At 39.0% G+C, this 22081-nt stretch overlaps 1 protein-coding gene across 1 annotated transcript in view; it reads right to left on the minus strand.

Annotated features, from left to right (window-relative positions):
* LOC103513488 (eukaryotic peptide chain release factor GTP-binding subunit ERF3A) overlaps positions 1 to 19022 on the minus strand; it is a 42573-nt gene extending 23551 nt beyond the window's left edge. The window contains exon 1 of the mRNA XM_026826667.1: positions 18950 to 19022. Coding sequence (XP_026682468.1) covers positions 18950 to 19022 — 73 coding nt within the window. The remainder of the gene's footprint in view (positions 1 to 18949) is intronic.
* Between the last annotated feature and the right edge of the window lie 3059 nt (positions 19023 to 22081).

The following is a 22081-nucleotide window of genomic DNA, read 5'->3' on the forward strand; positions in this document are numbered from 1 at the left end:
GTCTACGCCCGTTCAGCTGTTACCCGCCAGTTTAGTACCGAGAATGACCCTACACACCTGTTCTCTTGAGACCTCTTCATACTTGCTCTTCGTTCTCTCTTCGTCTCTCAGGACCATAAACAGGACCCGAGACCTATGGTTGAGTCTTCCAAGTCATCTCAGGGATCACCACGTGGTTTGACTCCTTGAAAACGAAATTATCTCGTCTATAACCGTATATACTTCCAATACCATAATAATTTTATTTACTTATTTTATTTATTTAACAGGACATGCAGATCAGAGAGAATAGTAATAAATAGTTAGTAATCATACAAACGAACAAACAAAATAAAACAAAGGAACAAGCGGGGGAAGAGGTAAAACATGAAACCTAAGACCTTTCAGTTGGAAGGAGGGGAGAAAGGGGCTGGAAATGGGAGAGGGGGAAGTAAGCGGAAGAGAAGTATAACAATAAATGGAAATAATACGAAAAGAAAAAAAAACAGTTTGAAAAATTAAAAGGGGTTAAAAAAAAAAAAAAAAAAAAAAAAAAAAAAAAACATAATGGTATTATTATTATGTTAAGGCGGTCTCTTCCTGATCCCTTGTGTGCCGCGTCCATTTTAATTTAGGACTATTGCACTGCCATACTGGTAAGTAATAGAAGAAAACATAATGGTAAGTAATAGAAAGTAAAAAGATGTTAGTTGGAAATGTAACTGCTGAGGTCTTATCGTCCCGAAAGCGAAGAAAGAAGGAAGACTGGATAGGTGAAAGCCAGCCGTTCAAAGAAAAAACCTTGAAAGATAAAATCCGTCTCAAGCGAGAAATCGAACCCGCGGCCTATCCCTTTCAAGGCAGACGTGCTACACTAAGAACTGACTAGGATGGGTACACGTGGATTTTCCATATAAGTCCATAAGGTAGTAAAAAAAAAAGGTTCTATTCGATTGAATTTCCACGCTCTAACATCTAACAAAGGTAAGTATTAAGCTATTGCAAGGTCTTGTGGGCGAAAGATAGGGGGAGAGAAAAGGAAAGAAGTAGAGAGAGAGGGAGAAAATAGATGAAGAAGGGGATGAAAGACACTGAAGGGGGAGGGCAAGGGTACAGGAGAGGAAGAAGAAAGTAGAGAGGGAGAGAGAAGAGGAAAACTAAAGAGAAAAGTAGGAAGTAGACAAAGGAAGAAGGAGAAACTAAGATTATAGAAGAGGGAGGATAAAACAAAATGTTTCTACGTGGGACGTAGTGATATTTGGAGAAAGATAAAATAGTGTACCTAGGGATGATACCTAAAATGTCGAGTTTAATGCACACCCACACACACGTGTTCTCATTTTCTCACCCACTTTGTAGTTGTAAGTACAAATCACCTTGAGGAAGAATACTGATTAACACTGCCTTCTATCACCTCATAAAAGTTCTCCCTTTTATCACCTCTAACGTATTTCCTTCTCCTCATAGAAGGAAGAATACTCTCTTGAGTACTTAGGTATATCACCTATTACCTATTACATAATCTCTTCTGTCACCTAACAGAGCAGAGATGCCCAACCAGGTCAATCACAGATTGATTTCAAGTCAATCTTTCTCTGAAAAGGATGGGCACCCAAGTAATAAAGGGTAGATATATTTTGTTGTCAGTAATACTGAATGATTACCATTCTACTTATTATAACTGTTTCTACTACAATAATGTATTTTTCCCTACACCAAGCTTTGTTCTTTACTTTGCCTTAACCAAAGCCCTTGTCCTGTCATTACTAACTCGCTTGAGGTTTAAAGGTGGAGTGTGGCTGCTAGCATTTCGAATAAAACTTATTTGGTATGGTAGAGGACAGGTAAGGAGTGGGGCTTGGTACATCAATATAATGAGATGGGTGGGTCCATTAATAAAAATTAGTACCCCCAAAGGTTGAGAGTCTGATGCAGAAGTAAATTTGAAAGGTTCTGTGCACATATAAGTAAATTCTTGACTTGGCGGGGCGGAGCGCTACCGCACTCCTTAATGTAAGAAAAATAACCAATATAGAGCCAACATTGGTCTGTGGGCCAGTGGATTAATGATTTACCCAAGAAGTAACTTCAATATGGCTATCCCACAGGAGTACGGGCGAACAAATGGAACGAATCATGAAACAGAAGGAGATGAGTGAGAAGAGGATAGAGGAGTTGAAAGAGATCACCTCCTTCTTCAGTCGCCAAAAAGCTAGGTCTCTGACAAACCCCTGGTAAACCACAAACCTTCATTCATTTGTTCAAACCTTGTTCATTTTCCAACAGAATTGCTTTGGCAAATGAAGTTTTTTTTCAGCACGAAGTAAGTTTGCGTACACCAGCCCCACATGAAATGGATTATAATCAGGCAGTATAGAATTCAGACTGAACTGCCTATTAACTGTTTGGTTCAAGCAAGCGATGGGTCGGTTGTTGCGGATTTAGAATTTTATTAATTCTTTTCAGAGTCCTGAAACTATTGAGGTTGAAGCCAAAGTCGTGAAAAAGTGCTTAAGGAAGAACTCAAGTAAGTTCCCTTCATTCACTCCCAAACACTATCAAATGGGGAACATTCTAAAGACTATTATAAGTTTGAATTTAGATGTTGATCTTTTCTATGATCCTGATGACATCATCTTCGGATTGAAAATTTCACATGTCTTTTAGTCTTTTGAACTCATCACTCATCGATTCCTCTTAACTGGAACTACCAGCAAAGGGTCTCAAAGAACTAACAGCAAAGGATCACCTCCTTCTTCAGTCGCCAAAAAGCTAGGTCGCTGACAAACCCCTGGTAAACCACAAACCTTCATTCATTTGTTCAAACCTTGTTCATTTTCCAACAGAATTGCTTTGGCAAATGAAGTTATTCACTCCCAAACACTATCAATTGGGGAACATTCTAAAGACTATTATAAGTTTGAATTTAGATGTTGAACTTTTCTATGATCCTGATGATATCATCTTCGGATTGAAAATTTCACATGTCTTTTAGTCTTTTGTACTCATCACTCATTGATTCCTCTTAACTGGAACTAACAGCAAAGGGTCTCAAAGAACTACCAGCAAAGGATCACCTCCTTCTTCAGTCGCCAAAAAGCTATAGGTCTCTGATAAACCCCTGGTAAACCACAAACCCTCATTCATTTGTTCAAACCTTGTTCATTTTCCAACAGAATTGCTTTGGCAAACGAAGTTTTTTTCAGCACGAAGTAAGTTTGCGTACACCAGCCCCACATGAAATGGATTATAATCAGGCAGTATAGAATTCAGACTGAACTGCCCACAAACCCTCATTCATTTGTTCAAACCTTGTTCATTTTCCAACAGAATTGCTTTGGCAAACGAAGTTTTTTTCAGCACGAAGTAGGTTTGCGTACACCAGCCCCACATGAAATGGATTATAATCAGGCAGTATAGAATTCAGACTGAACTGCCAAACCGATTGAGAGGGAGTTGGCATTCCAATATTCGCTTAATGTGCAATCTAGGAGATAATAGAATAGAACCTTGTTTATCTTACCCAAACAGGACTAAAGAATAGAATATACCTTATTTATCCTGCTGGGATAGGACTGAAAAGTTCCTTCACCAGTCTAATCAAGGTCTCATAGAGCCTTATTTATCTTACCCAAACAGGACTAAAGGTGTCTATAAAGGTGATAGGCTAAAAGCACCAAGCTAATGAATAGACCCAAAGGCTTATAAATTGATTACCTAGTTGAACTAAACCAATGTCCTATTAGGCTAAAAGCATTCATTTGATGAATAGACCCAAAGTCCCATCAATAAGTTAGTTGAACCAAACTAATGTCCTATTAGGCTAAATAATTAGACTAAAAGCACACATTTCAGGAATAGACCCAAAGTCCTATGAATTGATTAGGAGGACCAAAGTTCACCAAAGCAATGTCCTAGGCTAAAAGCACCCAGTTGAACTACAAGACCGTACCAAGCAAACAAATAACTTACAACAGAGCTTGTTAGCTTAACAGCCCTGTTAAGCCAATACAAATCAAATGGAACATACAGGCCTTCTAAGGACTGAAAAAAATATTGGTGATATCCACTCTAAATCTTTTCATTCTGAATTTTGACGGGCCAAGGTTAGTAAAAGCACCAAGCTAATGAATAGACCCAAAGGCTTATAAATTGATTACCTAGTTGGACTAAACCAATGTCCTATTAGGCTAAAAGCATACATTTGATGAATAGACCCAAAGTCCCATCAATAGATTAGTTGAACCAAACTAATGTCCTATTAGGCTAAATAATTAGACTAAAAGCACACATTTCAGGAATAGACCGAAAGTCCTATGAATTGATTAGTTGGACCAAAGTTCACCAAAGCAATGTCCTAGGCTAAAAGCACCCAGTTGAACTACAAGACCGTACCAAGCAAACAAATAACTTACAACAGAGCAGCCATAGAAACCAGGAGATTCCTGAATAATGATTTCTAATTTCATTTATTAAATATGATGGAAATACTGGATGTGACTGGAAGCTTAGGCTGATTGCTTTCAGCATAAAGCTCTCCCCACAGAGGTCTAAAGGTGTGTCCAAAGATGGTCGGTCAGCCGTCCACTATGTGTGGACACACCTTTAACCGTAAAGCTAAGTGTCCACCGGCAATAAATATTGCGCAAGAGACTTTTTTTGTGATTTTCTGTATTTTAAACACATAATACGAGTAAGTCTCTTGCGAAAGCCAACTTCCACAAGATTATTGCCAGTGTATTTGGCAATCTAGAGATTCAAAGGCCTCTTAAGTATAACTTTATGATTTTTGAGGTGACCATTTGGGACCTCAATCAGTTGGAAACCAATCTCTTTACATATTGGTAATTTGGCATCTCCACTAATACTCGTACTTACACGGATAGAATTTAGTAGTTTGGACATCTCCACTAATAGATGTATTGTATGAGTTTGGTAGTTTTCACATCTCCACTACCCTGTGTAATTTTATGGGTTTGGTAGTTTGGACATCTCCACTAATTATTGTAACAAATGGGTTCCGTAGTTTTCACATCTCCTCCACTCTGTGTAGTTTTATGAGTTTGGTAGTTTTGACATCTCCACTAATACATGTATTATATGGGTTCGGTAGTTCACTATTTATTGCAACAAATGGGTTCCGTAGTTTTGACATCTCCTCCACTCTGTGTAGTTTTATGGGCTCGGAAGTTTTGACATCTCCACCAATCCGCATATTGCATGAGTTCCATTCCCCAGCCGAAAGTTTCCATTCGCACCCTATAGGAAGCACAAAGTATGGAACACAAAGAGCAAATAATTTGCGCCCGCGGGGCCCACTAACTCGTGTTGTTCGATAAATCATCGCGAATAATTTTTCTCGTTTGGCTTTCATGATATCATTTTATAATAATAATTGTATAATTTGTGCATTATTTACGATTTCTTCAATCGTATCGATAGAAAACAAACCCAACGTCTCTCAGAGCTAATATTGGGGGCGCGTTTGTTGAGAACAAACAGAGCTGCCCCCCCCCCCCCCGCTTAGTCTGGCCCCCCCATTTTCACAGAATTCCATCAACAGAGCTACCCCAGTTTAAAAATTAGTCTGGTTTTCCCTTTCCAAGATTTCCATGCTTCGTCTTGGAAATGAACTTTGGCCCATCGAACTTCGTTGGGGTGAAATTCGTACGTTGAGCCAGCGCAGTGGAGAGGTGGGCGATAGAATATACCAGTCCCAAATGGACCCCTGAAGGTGAACACATTTGAGGGTGGTGGATGACCATACACGTATGGTATCTTACCCAAACAGGACTAAAGAATAGAATATACCTTATTTATCCTGCTGGGATAGGACTGAAAAGTCACCAGTCTAATCAAGGTCTCATAGAGCTTTATTTATCTTACCCAAACAGGACTAAAGGTATCTATAAAGGTGATTTTACCATCGCAGAGAAGTGAGAAGAATCATTGAACGTCAACCAATTTGGAGAGTTGAAGGATTGAAAATTCGGCCCTTCACCAGTCTAATCAAGGTCTCATAGAGCCTTATTTATCTTACCCAAACTGGACTAAAGGTGTCTATAAAGGTGATTTTACCATCGCAGAGAAGTGAGAAGAATCATTGAACGTCAACCAATTTGGAGAGTTGAAGGATTGAAAATTCGGAGAAATGGAAGGACCAAAGAAAATCCAATGGGTTTGATAAAAATTCAAAAATGTAATTGAATGAAATAGAACTTACCTTGTTTATTCTGCACGACTAGAACTGGAAGGTCCCCTTACCCCAGCATTTAAGGATAGAAGACTACCTAGCCTATCCTATCCGAATGAGACTTGAAACTCTAAATAAGTGCGTTTACACCAACAATATCTAACTGTTCAAAACCATGCCCTATTCAAAGAGCACCATTTGATGAGTAGATGCTAAGTCGAAAATGGAATTGAATGAAATAGAACTTACCTTGTTTATTCTGCACGACTAGAACTGGAAGGTCCCCTTACCCCAGCATTTAAGAATAGAAGACTATCTAGCCGGTCCTAGCCTATCCTATCCGAATGAGACTTGAAACTATAAATAAGTGCGTTTACACCAACAATATCTAACTGTTCAAAACCATGCCCTATTCAAAGAGCACCATTTGATGAGTAGATGCTAAGTCCTACGAATTGATCAGTGGGACTAATTCAATGTCCTATGCTAAAAGCACCAAGCTAATGAATAGACCCAAAGGCTTATAAATTGATTACCTAGTTGAACTAAACCAATGTCCTATAATTAGGCTAAAAACACTCATTTGATGAATAGACCAAAAGTCCCATCAATAGATTAGTTGAACTAAACTAATGTCCTATTAGGCTAAATAATTAGACTAAAAGCACACATTTCAGGAATAGACCCAAATAAGTCATATGAATTGATTAGTAGGACCAAAGTTCACCAAAGCAATGTCCTAGGCTAAAAGCACCCAGTTGAACTACAAGACCGTACCAAGCAAACAAATAACTTACAACAGAGCAGCCATAGAAACCAGGAGATTCCTGAATAATGATTTCTAATTTCATTTATTAAATATGATGGAAATACTGGATGTGACTGGAAGCTTAGGCTGATTGCTTTCAGCATAAAGCTCTCCCCACAGAGGTCTAAAGGTGTGTCCAAACATGGTCGGTCAGCCCGCAGCCGTCCACTATGTGTGGACACACCTTTAACCGTAAAGCTAAGTGTCCACCGGCAATAAATATTGCGCAAGAGACTTTTTTTGTGATTTTCTGTATTTTAAACACATAATACGAGTAAGTCTCTTGCGAAAGCCAACTTCCACAAGATTATTGCCAGTGTATTTTCCAGAAAGCGAAGAGAGAAAGAAGACAGGATAGGAGAAAGCCAGCGGTTCTGAGAACGAACCTCATCAGGAGGGTGTTGCTTCAATCCCAACTGAGGTATGGATTTTGTGCAATACAAATACAAGTCATTGTACTTACTTCACTGGCTATGCCAGACAATCCATTATTAGTGGATGTGGCATTATCTCCTAATGTTTCAGAATACCTACCGAAAACCAAAGGAACGTCACGTGACGTGATAGTAGTGTGGCTATCTTGAACGAAATTACCTGCAATATTATCGGAAAACTTTGAACTACATCTTTCTGACTCCCCATGAGCTCACGTGACGTGATGGTAGTGTTTCAACCTTTTACTTGGCGTTCGCAACACGTCTCTGCGCATCACCATGGAGTATGAGGCAATGTTTACATAAATGTCTTCATCTGTTTCATGTTTTTTAATGAGTTTGAAGAACAATAAATATATTTTACACCGTGGCTTGCACTGTGCAAATGTGCAACTCGTAAAGTGCACCACTGCACCGTGCACCGGTCCGTGGTGCACCACTTGACTCGATGATGCAGTGGTCAAGACGCTCGCCTGCGAATCAGGAAGGCGTGGGTTCAATCCCAGCTGAGGCATGGAATTTTATCCTCAGCATTGTTTGAGAATTTGAACACAGTAAGTTAGTAATAGCTTACTGCTAGAGTAAAGAAAAATATAAAAGACCTTGTGGTTAGACTGCGGGGGTAAAAGGACTTTTCAGTCTCATCCCAGCAGGATAAACAAGGTATATTCTATTCTATCACCAATCTTAACATTTCACTGTACATCCCGGACTTTACGTCCAAATTCGTGTGCTAAAACGTAGGGATGGGCGATATTTATAAAAATATCGATATTTCCGATATCGATATATCGAAAGTAAAATATCGATATTCGGAAATATGGTATAACTTTATGATTTTTGAGGTGACGATTTGGGACCTCAATCAGTTGGAAACCAATCTCTTTACATATTGGTAACTTGGCATCTCCACTAATACTCGTACTTACACGGATAGAATTTAGTAGTTTGGACATCTCCACTCATACAAACATGTATCATATGGGTTCGGTAGTTTGGACATCTCCACTCATACAAACATGTATCATATGGGTTCGGTAGTTTGGACATCTCCACTAATAGATGTATTGTATGAGTTTGGTAGTTTTCACATCTCCACTACTCTGTGTAATTTTATGGGTTTGGTAGTTTTGACATCTCCACTAATACATGTATTAACTGCAACAAGTGAGACTTGTGGGGGGAAGTGTGTGTGTTTGTGTGCAACCTAATTGGACCTCTCCGGGTTCACAACACACTCAAAGTGCTCGCTTAAATGTTGAAGCAAAAAAGTCTGCTGTGAACATCACACGATTTTCCCTATCCTGTTAACCGTTTAGTCAGAAGAGCCGAAAATCTCCAGAAAGTGGTCGAAATACCGCTAACCGCTGCCTTGTCATATTTGAGAGCTGCATACCAAATTTCAAGTTTCCAAAGTTCTCGAGATATTTTGTTTACAGACAGACTTTGGACTTGGGCTTTAGGGACCTCAAAACGTGTTTTGGCACTAAAAACGGACATTCGAAAATTTTGTATCTCGTTATCCCGGCATTTTCCGCCCCTACTAACTGGATGCGGTTTAAGTGAAGAGGCGGGTACCTTGTCGCCGCATGAGGCGTAAAATACCCTTCCCTGAAAACCCTAACAATAATTGTACAGTGAAGCAGACAAGTAATATAAAGCTGTTTCCACACAGTCAACGGCCATCGATCGATCCATCAGTCGATGTGAATTTATTGTGAATCGATTTCGATCGACTATGTGTGGACACCTTTATAGGATAAGGAAAGTAATATTATAGGATAAGGAAAGTAAAAAGAATTATTGCGTTTAAACAACTGGGGGCTATTGATCATCTCTTACAACAATAATTGTACAGTGAAGTTAAACTCCTCGATTTGGCCTTTATTGTTCGGACAGCGTTCAGAAAACCAACACACGGGCCCAATAATAGTCATGATAAGTAGCTCTCAACTCCGCCTAGTCAACGGGTACCTTGTCGCCACATGAGGCGTAAAATACCCTTCCCTGAAAACCCTAACAATAATTGTACAGTGAAATTAAACTCCTCGATTCGGCCTTTATTGTTCGGACAGCGTTCAGAAAACCAACACACGGGCCCAATAATAGTCATGATAAGTAGCTCTCAACTCCGCCTAGTCAATTATATCGTTTTTTTTTATAGGATAAGGAAAGTAAAAAGAATTATTGCGTTTAAACAACTGGGGGCTATTGATCATCTCTTATTAGGGTCTGAGTTTACAAGTGCCTAGTCAATTATATCGTTTTTTTTTTTTTCTTTCTTTTTTTTCAATCCTTATCAATATTCTGAAATCTAAATTCAATTTTATTTCCAAGTTTAATATTAAACAGAAATAATATAAAGGAATATTATTCCCCTGAGTTTTGAAATGTGTTGGGATCGTTTAGTTCTGGCTGTGGATACGGCGATCATTTGTTCTAGGGCGCTGGACACGGGGCAACGCCGGGTATATCAAAAGAAAAGTGCTACTCTAATTCGGTACACTGAAAAACCAAGGGAAAAGGTCGCTAAGATGTCCCCTAAGGCAAAATGCGGCCCAATTTCCGCTTTTACGCTAAGACTACTAGGATAAAGGGACTTGTTAGTCTCATTCTGGGAGTATAAACAGGGTCTATTCTATTCTATCACTGCGCCTCGCCGCGCCGCTGCGCTGACATTAAAATCAATGCCAAGGCAATATTAGACCAAGACGACAACAACAAGGTACATTTTTTTTTTTTTTTACTGAGGCGGCTATGCAGGTGTGAAACGTGCTTCTGATTCGTATACCCGAATCACATTCCCAAATGCCTTAGCATGGTTTTGGTTTCTTTCTCCCCAATGGGTTTCATTATTGTGCTTATTAATCTCAACAAGAGAGAAATGAGATCTGACGTCTAGAGTATTTGCTAGAAATTGTGGCGTGTTTGTTTAACAGTACCTACTATTAGATAGCTATGAAACAGTATAGCACGTTTACAAGTTGGTTAAGAACCCTCCTCGCCCTCTCCTATAATCATACACAATTTTATTTTGAATTCCACTTTGACAGGTTGTAAAATAAGCGTTTGGTTTTTTTAGAACTCTTGTAGGTATATTTATCTGGACTCTCCTAATATACTAACATATGTACGCCTATGTATTTAGAGAATCGTTGGTGGCGGAGCGGAATCGCTTATCTCGTGAGTATCTAAAACTGAATAATAAAAAGAAATTGAGCTAGATTCGCGAGATACATCCAGCATTTTCTATGATAATAATGTCATTTGCAAGTTCCTTTATAGTTATGCCATTCAGAAGGCAAATGGCGTATCCCTTGTTTGACTTTATGTTTGTCCATTTCGCCTCGACATCGACTATACCATTAAAATTAATTTTGGTTATAATAGCTTCACAAATAATATGGCTAAACAAGCTCAGCATATTATATGTATATTTCTGATATGTATACGCCTATGTATTTAGAGAATCGTTGGTGGCGGAGCGGAATCGCTTATATCGTGAGTATCTAAAACTGAATAATAAAAAGAAATTGAGCTAGATTTGCGGGATACATCCAGCATTTTCTATGATAATAATGCCATTTGCAAGTTCCTTTATAGTTATGCCATTCAGAAGGCAAATGGCGTATCCCTTGTTTGACTTTAAGTTTCTACAAGTTCCTTTATAGTTATGCCATTCAGAAGGCAAATGGCGTATCCCTTGTTTGACTTTAAGTTTGTCCATTTCGCCTCGACACCGACTATACCATTAAAATTAATTTTGGTTATAATAGCTTCACAAATAATATGGCTAAACAAGCTCAGCATATTATATGTATATTTCTGTTTAATTATACAATTATTATCTTCCTTGATTTGGGTCTCTGAAAACTTGACTGGTAATTATTTCATTAAATTATTATATGGATTTTTTTTTTATTCTTTTTTTTCTACTTTTTTATTAGCCATATATTTAACGCCCAGTTAATAGGGCTGAGGTACGATGATGGTCAGTCTAATAAGGTATGCTATGATGATTATTTTTCTTTATAACCTCCCCAACAGGCCTGAACAGAGGGGGAGGTGTTGTAGGCCATGTATCTGGTACCTTTGGAAGTGAAGAACTTTGGAGAATGTTCACGTGTTGGTTTAACATCTGATAGATGTTGCATTGCCCTAACTTCTAGGTCTAGAGGTGTGTCCAAACATAGACCGGCCGTCAATCGACGCGAGGTAAATTTGTGTTATCGAGGCAGTGTGGACGGCTCAGTCGACATGCAGAGGGGGAGGTGTTGTAGGCCATGTATCTGGTACCTTTGGAAGTGAAGAACTTTGAAGAATGTTCACCTGTTGGTTTAACATCTGATAGATGTTGAATTGCCCTAACTTCTAGGCCTAGAGGTGTGTCCAAACATAGACCGGCCGTCAATCGACGCGAGGTAAATTTGTGTTATCGAGGCAGTGTGGACGGCTCAGTCGACATCAATCGACGCGCGACGGCCGGTCTACTATGTGTAAACACACTTAAGAGCAAAAAGATCTATGCTTTCCGCTCTACTTTAGCATACAGCTGTGTCCACACATATAGTTGATGACCGTCATCTATGTGTGAACACTTATCGAGGCAGTGTAGACGGCTCAGTCGACATCAATCGACGCGCGACGGCCAGTCTACGATGTGTAAACACACTTAAGAGCAAAAAGATCTATGCTTTCCGCTCTACTTTAGCATCCACAATTCCACACATATAGTTGACGGCCGTCGACTATGTGTGGACAGTTGGACACAGCTCAAGGATCTGTTTTCCAAATTTTCATCAGGCATAAAAAGCACCTAATAGATCACATCACTGAAGTCAATCCCCACAACCGGCCCTGGCCACATTTATAGCTCTCGAGCCCGGCTTCATTTGATTTGGTTTCCTACAAGATCCCGGATTAATTTATTGTCAGAATTAAAGGGTTATTAATAAATCGTTTATGGCTAGAAGTTGCTCGTAATTATCCACGGACCGTGTGAGTGAGACCCGTATAGACGTCCACAGTAACATAGCTTACATAGCATAAAAAGAGAGGGGTAAACGGTAAGCAAAATAGTTCGAGAGGAACATTCCACACTAGCAAAATCGGTTAGCAAATTCGTCTAAAACGATAAGCAAAAGTTAGAGATAAGCCAGCCTAGATAGCTTAGTTGGTAGTGCGTCTGCCTTGTAAGCGCTAGGCCGCGGGTTCGATTCCCGCCCGGGGCGGATTTTATTAGTAAAGCGTCCAAGTGCCCAAACATGAGAGCCACTGTTAGCACCAGACAGGCACTTGTTAATGCCCAAATATCTAGGAATTCTAGGGTACCTCCTATGTCAGTATTAACTACACCATTATTGCTTAACTACACCACATTATCATTGCTTAACTACTTAATGACTTCTTTTTACCCACATGAGAACTATTAATGCCTTCACAATGGTAGCCACTGTTAGCACCAGACAGGCACTTGTTAATGCACAAATAGCTAGGGTACTTCCTATGTCAGTATTAACTACACCATCATTGCTTAACTACACCACATTATCATTGCTTAACTACTTAATGACTTCTTTTTACCCACATGAGAACTATTAATGCCTTCACAATGGTATAATGTGGAGCGCAAATGACCATTAGACTGGTGTGCCTCTTTGTGAGTGGCGTGAAGTGAGATTTTCAAAAGGGGAACTATTATCAAAGCAATATTAAACTATACACGGGAAAAGGCGAAGGAGGAGGAGGAAGAAATAGAGGGACTACAAGTCGTACATGTCCTAATTCGACAGTCTAAAATTATAAATAAAGGTAGAATTCAGGTTACTATGTATTACCTAATATAGATTATCACTTTTTTAAGTAGTAAGAAGGGGGAGTCAAAAGTAGGGGCTTCCCTAGGTCCCATGGAGTCTCCGCCACTACTTCATATATTGAAGTAGAGAGGTATTATGGTATATGATAGGTTGAGCAGATACCTCGAGTACATTATATGGCCATTATTTCAGCATAGTTGTATACCTTAACAGATACAACTCCCTCTATTAAGCCTCTCTTTCTCTCTTCTCTTTTGTAAGTAGTGAGTAGGGGAGTGAGAATAAGAAAAAATGGTAGAGAGGAAGGGATGCTGTGCCCCCCCAGATCCCATTGAGTCTACGCCATTGATTCCTATATTGAAGTAGGTAGAGAGGTATTATGGTATATGATAGGTTGAGCAGATACCTCGAGTACATTATATGGCCATTATTTCAGCATAGTTGTAAAGTTATTTATTTAAGTGAACTGAATTACTGATGATGGGTCCCGAAACAAACCGTGGTGAAACGGATACCACAAGACCGACTCAAGTTTTTTTTTTTTTTTAAAGAGGTTTGATAGAGGGAACTGTAACTGCTAAGATCTTGTCGTCCAGAAAGCGAAGAGAGAAGGTAGACAGGATAGGAGAAAGCCAGCCGTTCTGAGAACGAACCTCATCAGGAGGGTGTTGCTTCAATCCCATCTGAGGTATGGATTTTGTGCAATACAAATACAAGTCATTGTACTTACTTCACTGGCTATGCCAGACAATCCATTATTAGTGGATGTGGCATTATCTCCTAATGTTTCAGAATACCTACCGAAAACCAAAGGAACGCCACGTGACGTGATAGTAGTGTGGCTATCTTGAACGAAATTACCTACAATATTATAAGAAAACTTTGAACTAAATCTTTCTGACTCACGTGACTTCACGTGACGTGATGGTAGTGTGTTTCTACCTTTTACTTGGCGTTCGCAACACGTCTCTGCGCATCAAAACACCTATCGAAAACCAAAGGAACGTCACGTGACGTGATAGTAGTGTGGCTATCTTGAACGAAATTACCTGCAATATTATAGGAAAACTTTGAACTACATCTTTCTGACTCACGTGACTTCACGTGACGTGATGGTAGTGTGTTTCTACCTTTTACTTGGCGTTCGCAACACGTCTCTGCGCATCATAGAGATAGAATTTTTCGTGCGGTATAAGATAAAGCAAATGACCTGAAAGATCATAAAACAAAAGTCGGGGTAATCCCCTTTGCCAGTCTGCCTTCGATCAATATCAATGTTATCGGCGCGACGCGACATATGTAGATGTACACATACATACATACATACATACATACATACATACATACATACATACATACATACATACATACATACATACATACACCTTTACCAGCCTGCCTTCGATCAATATCAATGTTATCGATGCGACGCGATATATGTAGATGTACACATACATACATACATAGTCAATGATCTTGATTATGATGCACGGACTACCGAGGGTGTTAGTGATTCAAATGAGTCGTTTTTCAATATGTATTACCGCTAAGTCTATAAAATGCACAGTACATGGACACAAAACGGCGTTTCGCTTGGTGATTCCACGGCATTCGACTTTCTCGTGGCACGTTTTCGTCAATGATTTTGATTATGATGCACGGACTACCGAGGGTGTTAGTGATTCAAATGAGTCGTTTTTCAATATGTAGTACCGCTAAGTCTATAGGTAAAATGCACAGTACATGGACACAAAACGGCGTTTCGCTTGGTGATTCCACGGCATTCGACTTTCTCGTGGCACGTTTTCCACAGTCCCTATAAAATGCACAGTACATGGACACAAAACGGCGTTTCGCTTGGTGATTCCACGGCATTCGACTTTCTCGTGGCACGTTTTCCACAGTCCCTCCCAAACGACAACGTGCCCAGGCACCCATATCTTGGTCCAGAATCCAGAACTTGGTGCACACATATTTTATCATCATAAGAATTCGTCTAAAACGATAAGCAAAAGTTAGAGATAGAATTTTTCGTGTGGGATAAGATAAAGCAAATGACCTGAAAGATCATGAAACGAAAGTCGGGGTAATCCTCTTTACCAGCCTGCCTTCGATCAATATCAATGTTATCGGCGAGACGCGACATATGTAGATGTACAATATTGTACACATACATTGTCAATGATTTTGATTATGATGCACGGACTACCGAGGGTGTTAGTGATTCAAATGAGTCGTTTTTCAATATATAGTACCGCTAAGTCTATAAAATGTACACTACATGGACACAAAACGGCGTTTCGCTTTGTGATTCCACGGCATTCGACTTTCTCGTGGCACGTTTTCAACAGTCCCTCCCAAACGACAACGTGCCCAGGCACCCATATCTTGGTCCAGAATCCAGAACTTGGTGCACACATATTTTATCATCATAACCAACGTGCCCAGGCACCCATATCTTTGTCCAGAATCCAGAACTTGGTGCACACATATTTTATCATCATAATTAGCTGGTTAACAAGATAACAAGTGTGTAAACTGTGCAATGATTAGAGGCGTGCCTCAGGGAGATCTACTAACTCACAACAGTGTCTATTATTAAACGTAATTATGGGTAAATTGTGTTTTTTGTAAAAGTTAGTTAACAAGATAACAAGTGTGTAAACTGTGCAATGATTAAGAGGCGTGCCTCAGGGAGATCTACTAACTCACAACAGTGTCTATTATTAAACGTAATTATGGGTAAATTGTGTTTTTTGTAAAAGTTTCCCTTCCTCGTTGGTCGGAGAGAAAGATACGTTGAGAAATTGAAAACACAAAATTGTTGTATATTGAATAGTTTGTAGACGTGAACAGGTACTTTGAGCTCATTTATAGCAGATAAGTGACCATTTGATGTTGGTAGGAGAGAGATACGTTGTTCTGAAAACACAAAATTGTTGTATATTGAATAGTTTGTAGACGTGAACAGGTACTTTGAGCTCATTTATAGCAGATAAGTGACCATTTGACCAAGGTGTATAGCTGTATACAGAGTGTCTCTCTTGCCATTTTAGTTAACGCTATGAACAGCTAATGCTTGCATAAAATAGGTACATGCCTTTTCAGCGTTGAAAATGGGAAAATTAATCTGGTTAACTGGGTCTCAAAGACAATAGATTGGTTGGATACTGGATTTGGCACTGTATACAGAGTGTCTCTCTTGCCATTTTAGTTAACGCTATATGAACAGCTAATGCTTGCATAAAATACCTACATGCCTTTTCAGCGTTGAAAATGGGAAAATTAATCTATCTGGTTAACTGGATCTCAAAGACAATAGATTGGTTGGATACTGGATTTGGCAGTAGATTTGGCATACCAAACTGATCTTTTTTTTCTCAAAAGAACTTTTTATTTGGTTTATTCCTCACCCAGGTAATACCGAAGTAGGTAAAGTTTTTACCCCTAGCAGCAATTAAACTAACATCAGGTGTGTCCAAACATAGACCGGCCGTCAATCGACGCGAGGTAAATTTGTGAGCAAAAAGATCTATGCTTTCCGCTCTACTTTAGCATACAGCTGTGTCCACACATATAGTTGATGACCGTCATCTATGTGTGAACACAGCTCAAGGATCTGTTTTCCAAATTTTCATCAGGCATAAAAACCACCTAATAGATCACATCACTGAAATCAATCCCCACAACCGGCCCTGGCCACATTTATAGCTCTCGAGCCTGGCTTCATTTGATTTGGTTTCCTACAAGATATCCCGGATTAATTTATTGTCAGAATTAAAGGGTTATTAATAAATCGTTTATGGCTAGAAGTTGCTCGTAATTATCCACGGACCGTGTGAGTGAGACCCGTGTAGACGTCCACAGTAACATAGCTTACATAGCATAAAAAGAGAGGGGAACGGTAAGCAAAATAGTTCGAGAGGAACATTCCACACTAGCAAAATCGGTTAGCAAATTCGTCTAAAACGATAAGCAAAAGTTAGATATGGAATTTTTCGTGTGGGATAAGATAAAGCAAATGACCTGAAAGATCATGAAACAAAAGTCGGGGTAATCCCCTTTACCAGCCTGCCTTCGATCAATATCAATGTTATCGACGCGACATATGTAGATGTACACATACATACATTGTCAATGATTTTGATTATGATGCACGGACTACCGAGGGTGTTAGTGATTCAAATGAGTCGTTTTTACCGCTGACACTCGTATTTATGAACAAGAATGATCGTTCTTAGATCAGTCTCAAGTCGAAATTGACCAATCAAATGCCTTGAGACTATGCTTAGCCTTAACAAGTTGAACAATACTAACTTGTACTAATATCTACTATCAAACTTTCTTGACTTGGCGGGGCGGAGCGCTACCGCGCTCCTTAATTAGGATTAGGTATTGTTTGATCTGCTCATGGAAAATTGTGTTCAAGCAAGGTAAAACGAGTCATCCCTATTTTGGGAGACGAATCAATTGCCTGTTCACAAGGTTAGTAAAGTAGGTACTTGGTAACAAGTTGAACAATACTAACTTGTACTAATATCTACTATTAGGATTAGGTATATGGCAGTGCAATAGTCCTAAACTAAAATGGACGCGGCACATCAGGGATCAGGAAGAGACCGCCTTAACATAATAATAATAAATAGGTATTGTTTGATCTGCTCATGGAAAATTGTGTTCAAGCAAGGTAAAACGAGTCATCCCTATTTTGGGAGACGAATCAATCATCCTACATCTTCCATATTTCGAAATACCAATAAAAATATGTAACAGACAAAGATTTTAATATGTATCTTATCTTTTGATTTAGTTAGGGATGGGGAACATTTGGTTGGATAGTAAACCACTTGCCAATTCAAAAGTCCCTTTGAAAGCATTATTGACATTCTTTCAGATCAACACGAGCATTATCTACATCTTTACATTCTTCATTCTTTACCAACCGCAGGCACTTAAAGATGTCCATGAAAAACACAACAAGTCAACAACAAACAATAAAGTATCACAAAAGACATAAATAAAAACAATCCCGCCCACACTTTATCGACCTCACTGGAGTTTATCTTATCTACATCTTTACATTCTTCATTCTTTACCAACCGCAGGCACTTAAAGATGTCCATGAAAAACGCAACAACAAACAATAAAGTATCACAAAAGACATAAATAAAAACAATCCCGCCCACACTTTATCGACCTCACTGGAGTTTAACACGTTGTAGGTACCTACTTGGTAACAAGTTGAACAATACTTGTACTAATACTATTAGGATTAGGTATTGTTTGATCTGCTCATGGAAAATTGTGTTCAAGCAATAACTCACAGACAGGAATGTGTAACAACATTTCACCAATCAGTGTTTGAGTTGTCATAGAGAGAGGTTGTGTGTTTTAATTTTATATTGATCATTGGTTCAAAGATGTAGGAGTGATGGAAAATAATTTATTATTTTCTTTTCTTTTAATTTTATATTTTCAACTTATCTTTGTCTTTAGCCGTTTTCCCAGACTTATTTAAGATCACTAAGTAACCTCAGTACCTAAAAAATCCCAGAATAATGACTTTTCTTCGTAAATACCAGTGTCGAATGTAACAGTAATATCACACATTTCTAAGTTTGTGTAGGTATAACAGGTTTTTGCTTGCCCAGCATGGTTTTATGCTAAGAAAGTCGACAGTGTCGAACCCAGTTGAGTTCTATACATATGTGGCCAGAGCTTTGGGCAGTGGAGGAGCGCAGGTTGACGTAATATACACCGATATCCACCGCGCTTTTGATCAGGTTTCTCATGATGTGCTCCTCATGCCCAGCATGGTTTTATGCTAAGAAAGTCGACAGTGTCGAACCCAGTTGAGTTCTATACATATACATATACATATGTGGCCAGGGCTTTGGGCAGTGGAGGAGCGCAGGTTGACGTAATATACACCGATATCCACCGCGCTTTTGATCAGGTTTCTCATGATGTGCTCCTCAGGAAGTTGGCCCTGTTCGGATTCTCGGGAGATCTGGTGAAATTCTTTGCATCATATCTCCGGAGAAGAGAACAAAGGGTGTTTTTCGGGGGAGCATTATCTGAGCCCTATTTTCCATCGTCCTCTGTAGTTCAAGGTTCAAAGTTATCCGGCCTCCTTTTTGCGGTGCTCATTGATGGTATTGGGGGGTGTATACAGCACTCGAAATACCTTCTGTCTGCGGACGACTTCAAGTTATACCGTGTAATATCAAATGAAAACGATAGTCGTCTGATGCAGGAGGATTTGATTGCTGTGGACACATGGCCGTGTAATATCAAATGAAAACGATAGTCGTCTGATGCAGGAGGATTTGATTGCTGTGGACACATGGCTGAAGGAGATCCAACTTCAATTCAGTATATAAAGAAATGTGATGTCATGACCATCACAACCAAAAGATCTAGAAGCATATACAGTTATAAAATAAATGATTCTGTTATAAATCGAGTCGAATCAAAAAAGGATCTGGGTGTTACCTTTCAGAATACATTAAAATTCGATCAACATACAGTGCATTCACAATTCAGGGACTTTTTTTAAATCCTAAATAAGAACCCCCTACTTTTGATGCATCATATTGAAGGTCTTAAAGAACGTAGTACATTGGTACAAGTTTTAAGTCGATTCGACAACCAGGGCCAGAGTTATGGCCTGTTGAAATTTTCATTTTTCCATGTTCTCCCGCCAATAGGGGAAGTACCAAAAATGGGAAATTCATATCGATTGGTGATTTGAGCTTCAAATAGGCCCCACTAATGGCTCATGTTGAAATTCAGACCCAAAAATGAAATTTAGACTTCCGGCCCTGATGGCCTCCGGGGATGAAAATGGATGTTTCGAAATTTATTTTTGGGACCGAATTTCAATATGAAATATTAGTGGGACCTATTTGAAGCACAAATCACCAATCGATATGAATTTCCCATTTTTGGTGCTTCCCCTATTGGCGGGAGAACATGGACGACTCAACGCTGTCGAAAGCGCTTTCACCGGTGGCCGGTCCAACGCGGGACCAAAGAGTTAGGGCATAACAGGAGCTAGTTGATCAGTGCTGTTTGCTCCACACCTAAGCTTCAAAGTGGGCTTCTTGTGTATGTGGAGTTAAGCTGAAAACTAATGGTTTAGTGAACTGTAGAACTCATTGAGATGGTTTCACACCTATTGAGACTCCAAGGGTTAAGTGAAATTTGAAATTATTTTTTATATTCTCAACATTCTGAGAGATTTGAAGTGATTTACGCTCAAAGTAGGATTTTCCTCAATTCAGACGGAAGGAAGTCTCAGAAAAGCTGGGCACAAGTCAGTTAAAAAAAGAAAACAAACAAACAAACAAACAAATGGCCGTTTTGTAGGAAACTTCTTGGAGTTCTTGGTCCTGAGCCACAATTTATTTTATTCTTTTCAATTTGATATGATCTATATTTTTCCAACAAAATATTTGGCGATAATAGCAATAATTTCTGAGTATTTATATTGATAAGAACAACATAATGGAAAAAGAAATTTCAAATATTAATAATAATTTAATAATAAAAAATAATAATTCAATAATAAAGAATATTTGGCGATAATAGCAACAATTTCTGAGTATTTATATTGACAAGAACAACATAATGGAAAAAGAAATTTCAAATATTAATAATAATTCAATAATAAAAAATAATAATTCAATAATGAAAATAATAATTGTAATTTTTCACACCCTGTTGAAGCTCCTTGTGGAAAATGCAATAATTTAAAGAGTTGTCGATAATATTACCATGTTTATCTTCCATTTAATTTCACAGCATAAAATAAATATGTTTGCTTTATATCTTTTTACTATTGATTGATTTCGTTCTATTTACAAAACTTTGTTTACATTTCTGCAATTGAACAGCATGGGGGATTAATTTTATTCTTGGAAGTGTCTCGTCCGTGGCAAGATCTAATACTGATAGGATGAGACTGAAAAGTCCCTGAAAAGATCCGATTGGCGGATGAGCCCCCACAACGAGGTTGTACATAGAATAGAATATACCCTTTTTATCCTGTCCTAATAGGACTGAAAAGTCCCTTTACCCCAACTGACTAAACAAGGTTAGGAAAAGTTAACTATCTCTCAACCAAGAGGTAGAGATGTCCTAAACATCCGTCTCTTGGAGTTTAAGGTGTGTCCAAACATAGTCGACCGGTCGTCAATCGACAGCGATCGACGAGGTGAATCTATGTTGTCGAGGCAGTGTGGACCGTTCAGTCGACATCAATGCGATGGCCGGTCGCCTATGTTCGACACCTTTAGATGTGTTCACTGGGAAATGGGATTTTGGGATGAACCCTACCTATTTCCTATGCGAAATAGAAGATATTGAAAGAAGTTATCAAGGGCGTTCAAACAAATTGGACAGCAAACAGAAAAGTACAAATATACAGGAGTGTTAACAATTCAATTGTTACATACGACAAACAGCAACTCACACAACAAAACATTAAAGAAAATTGTAAAACAATTTAATCGTAGACAAGTAGACAAGTGTGTCCAAACATAGTCGACCGGTCGTCAATCGATATCGATCGACGAGGTGAATCTATGTTGTCGAGGCAGTGTGGACGGTTCAGTCGACATCGATCGACGGCCGGTGGACTATGTTCGACACCTTTAGATGTGTTCACTGGAAATTGGATTTTGGAATGAACCCTACCTATTTCCTATGCGAAATAGAAGATATTGAAAGAAGTTATCAAGGGCGTTCAAACAAATTGAACAGTAAACAGGAAAGTACAAATATACAGGAGTGTTAACAATTTTATTCAATTGTTACATACGACAAACAGCAACTCACACAACAAAAC

This window comes from Diaphorina citri, unplaced genomic scaffold (genome assembly GCF_000475195.1).
Source record: "Diaphorina citri unplaced genomic scaffold, Diaci psyllid genome assembly version 1.1 scaffold978, whole genome shotgun sequence".
NCBI lineage: Eukaryota > Metazoa > Arthropoda > Insecta > Hemiptera > Psyllidae > Diaphorina > Diaphorina citri.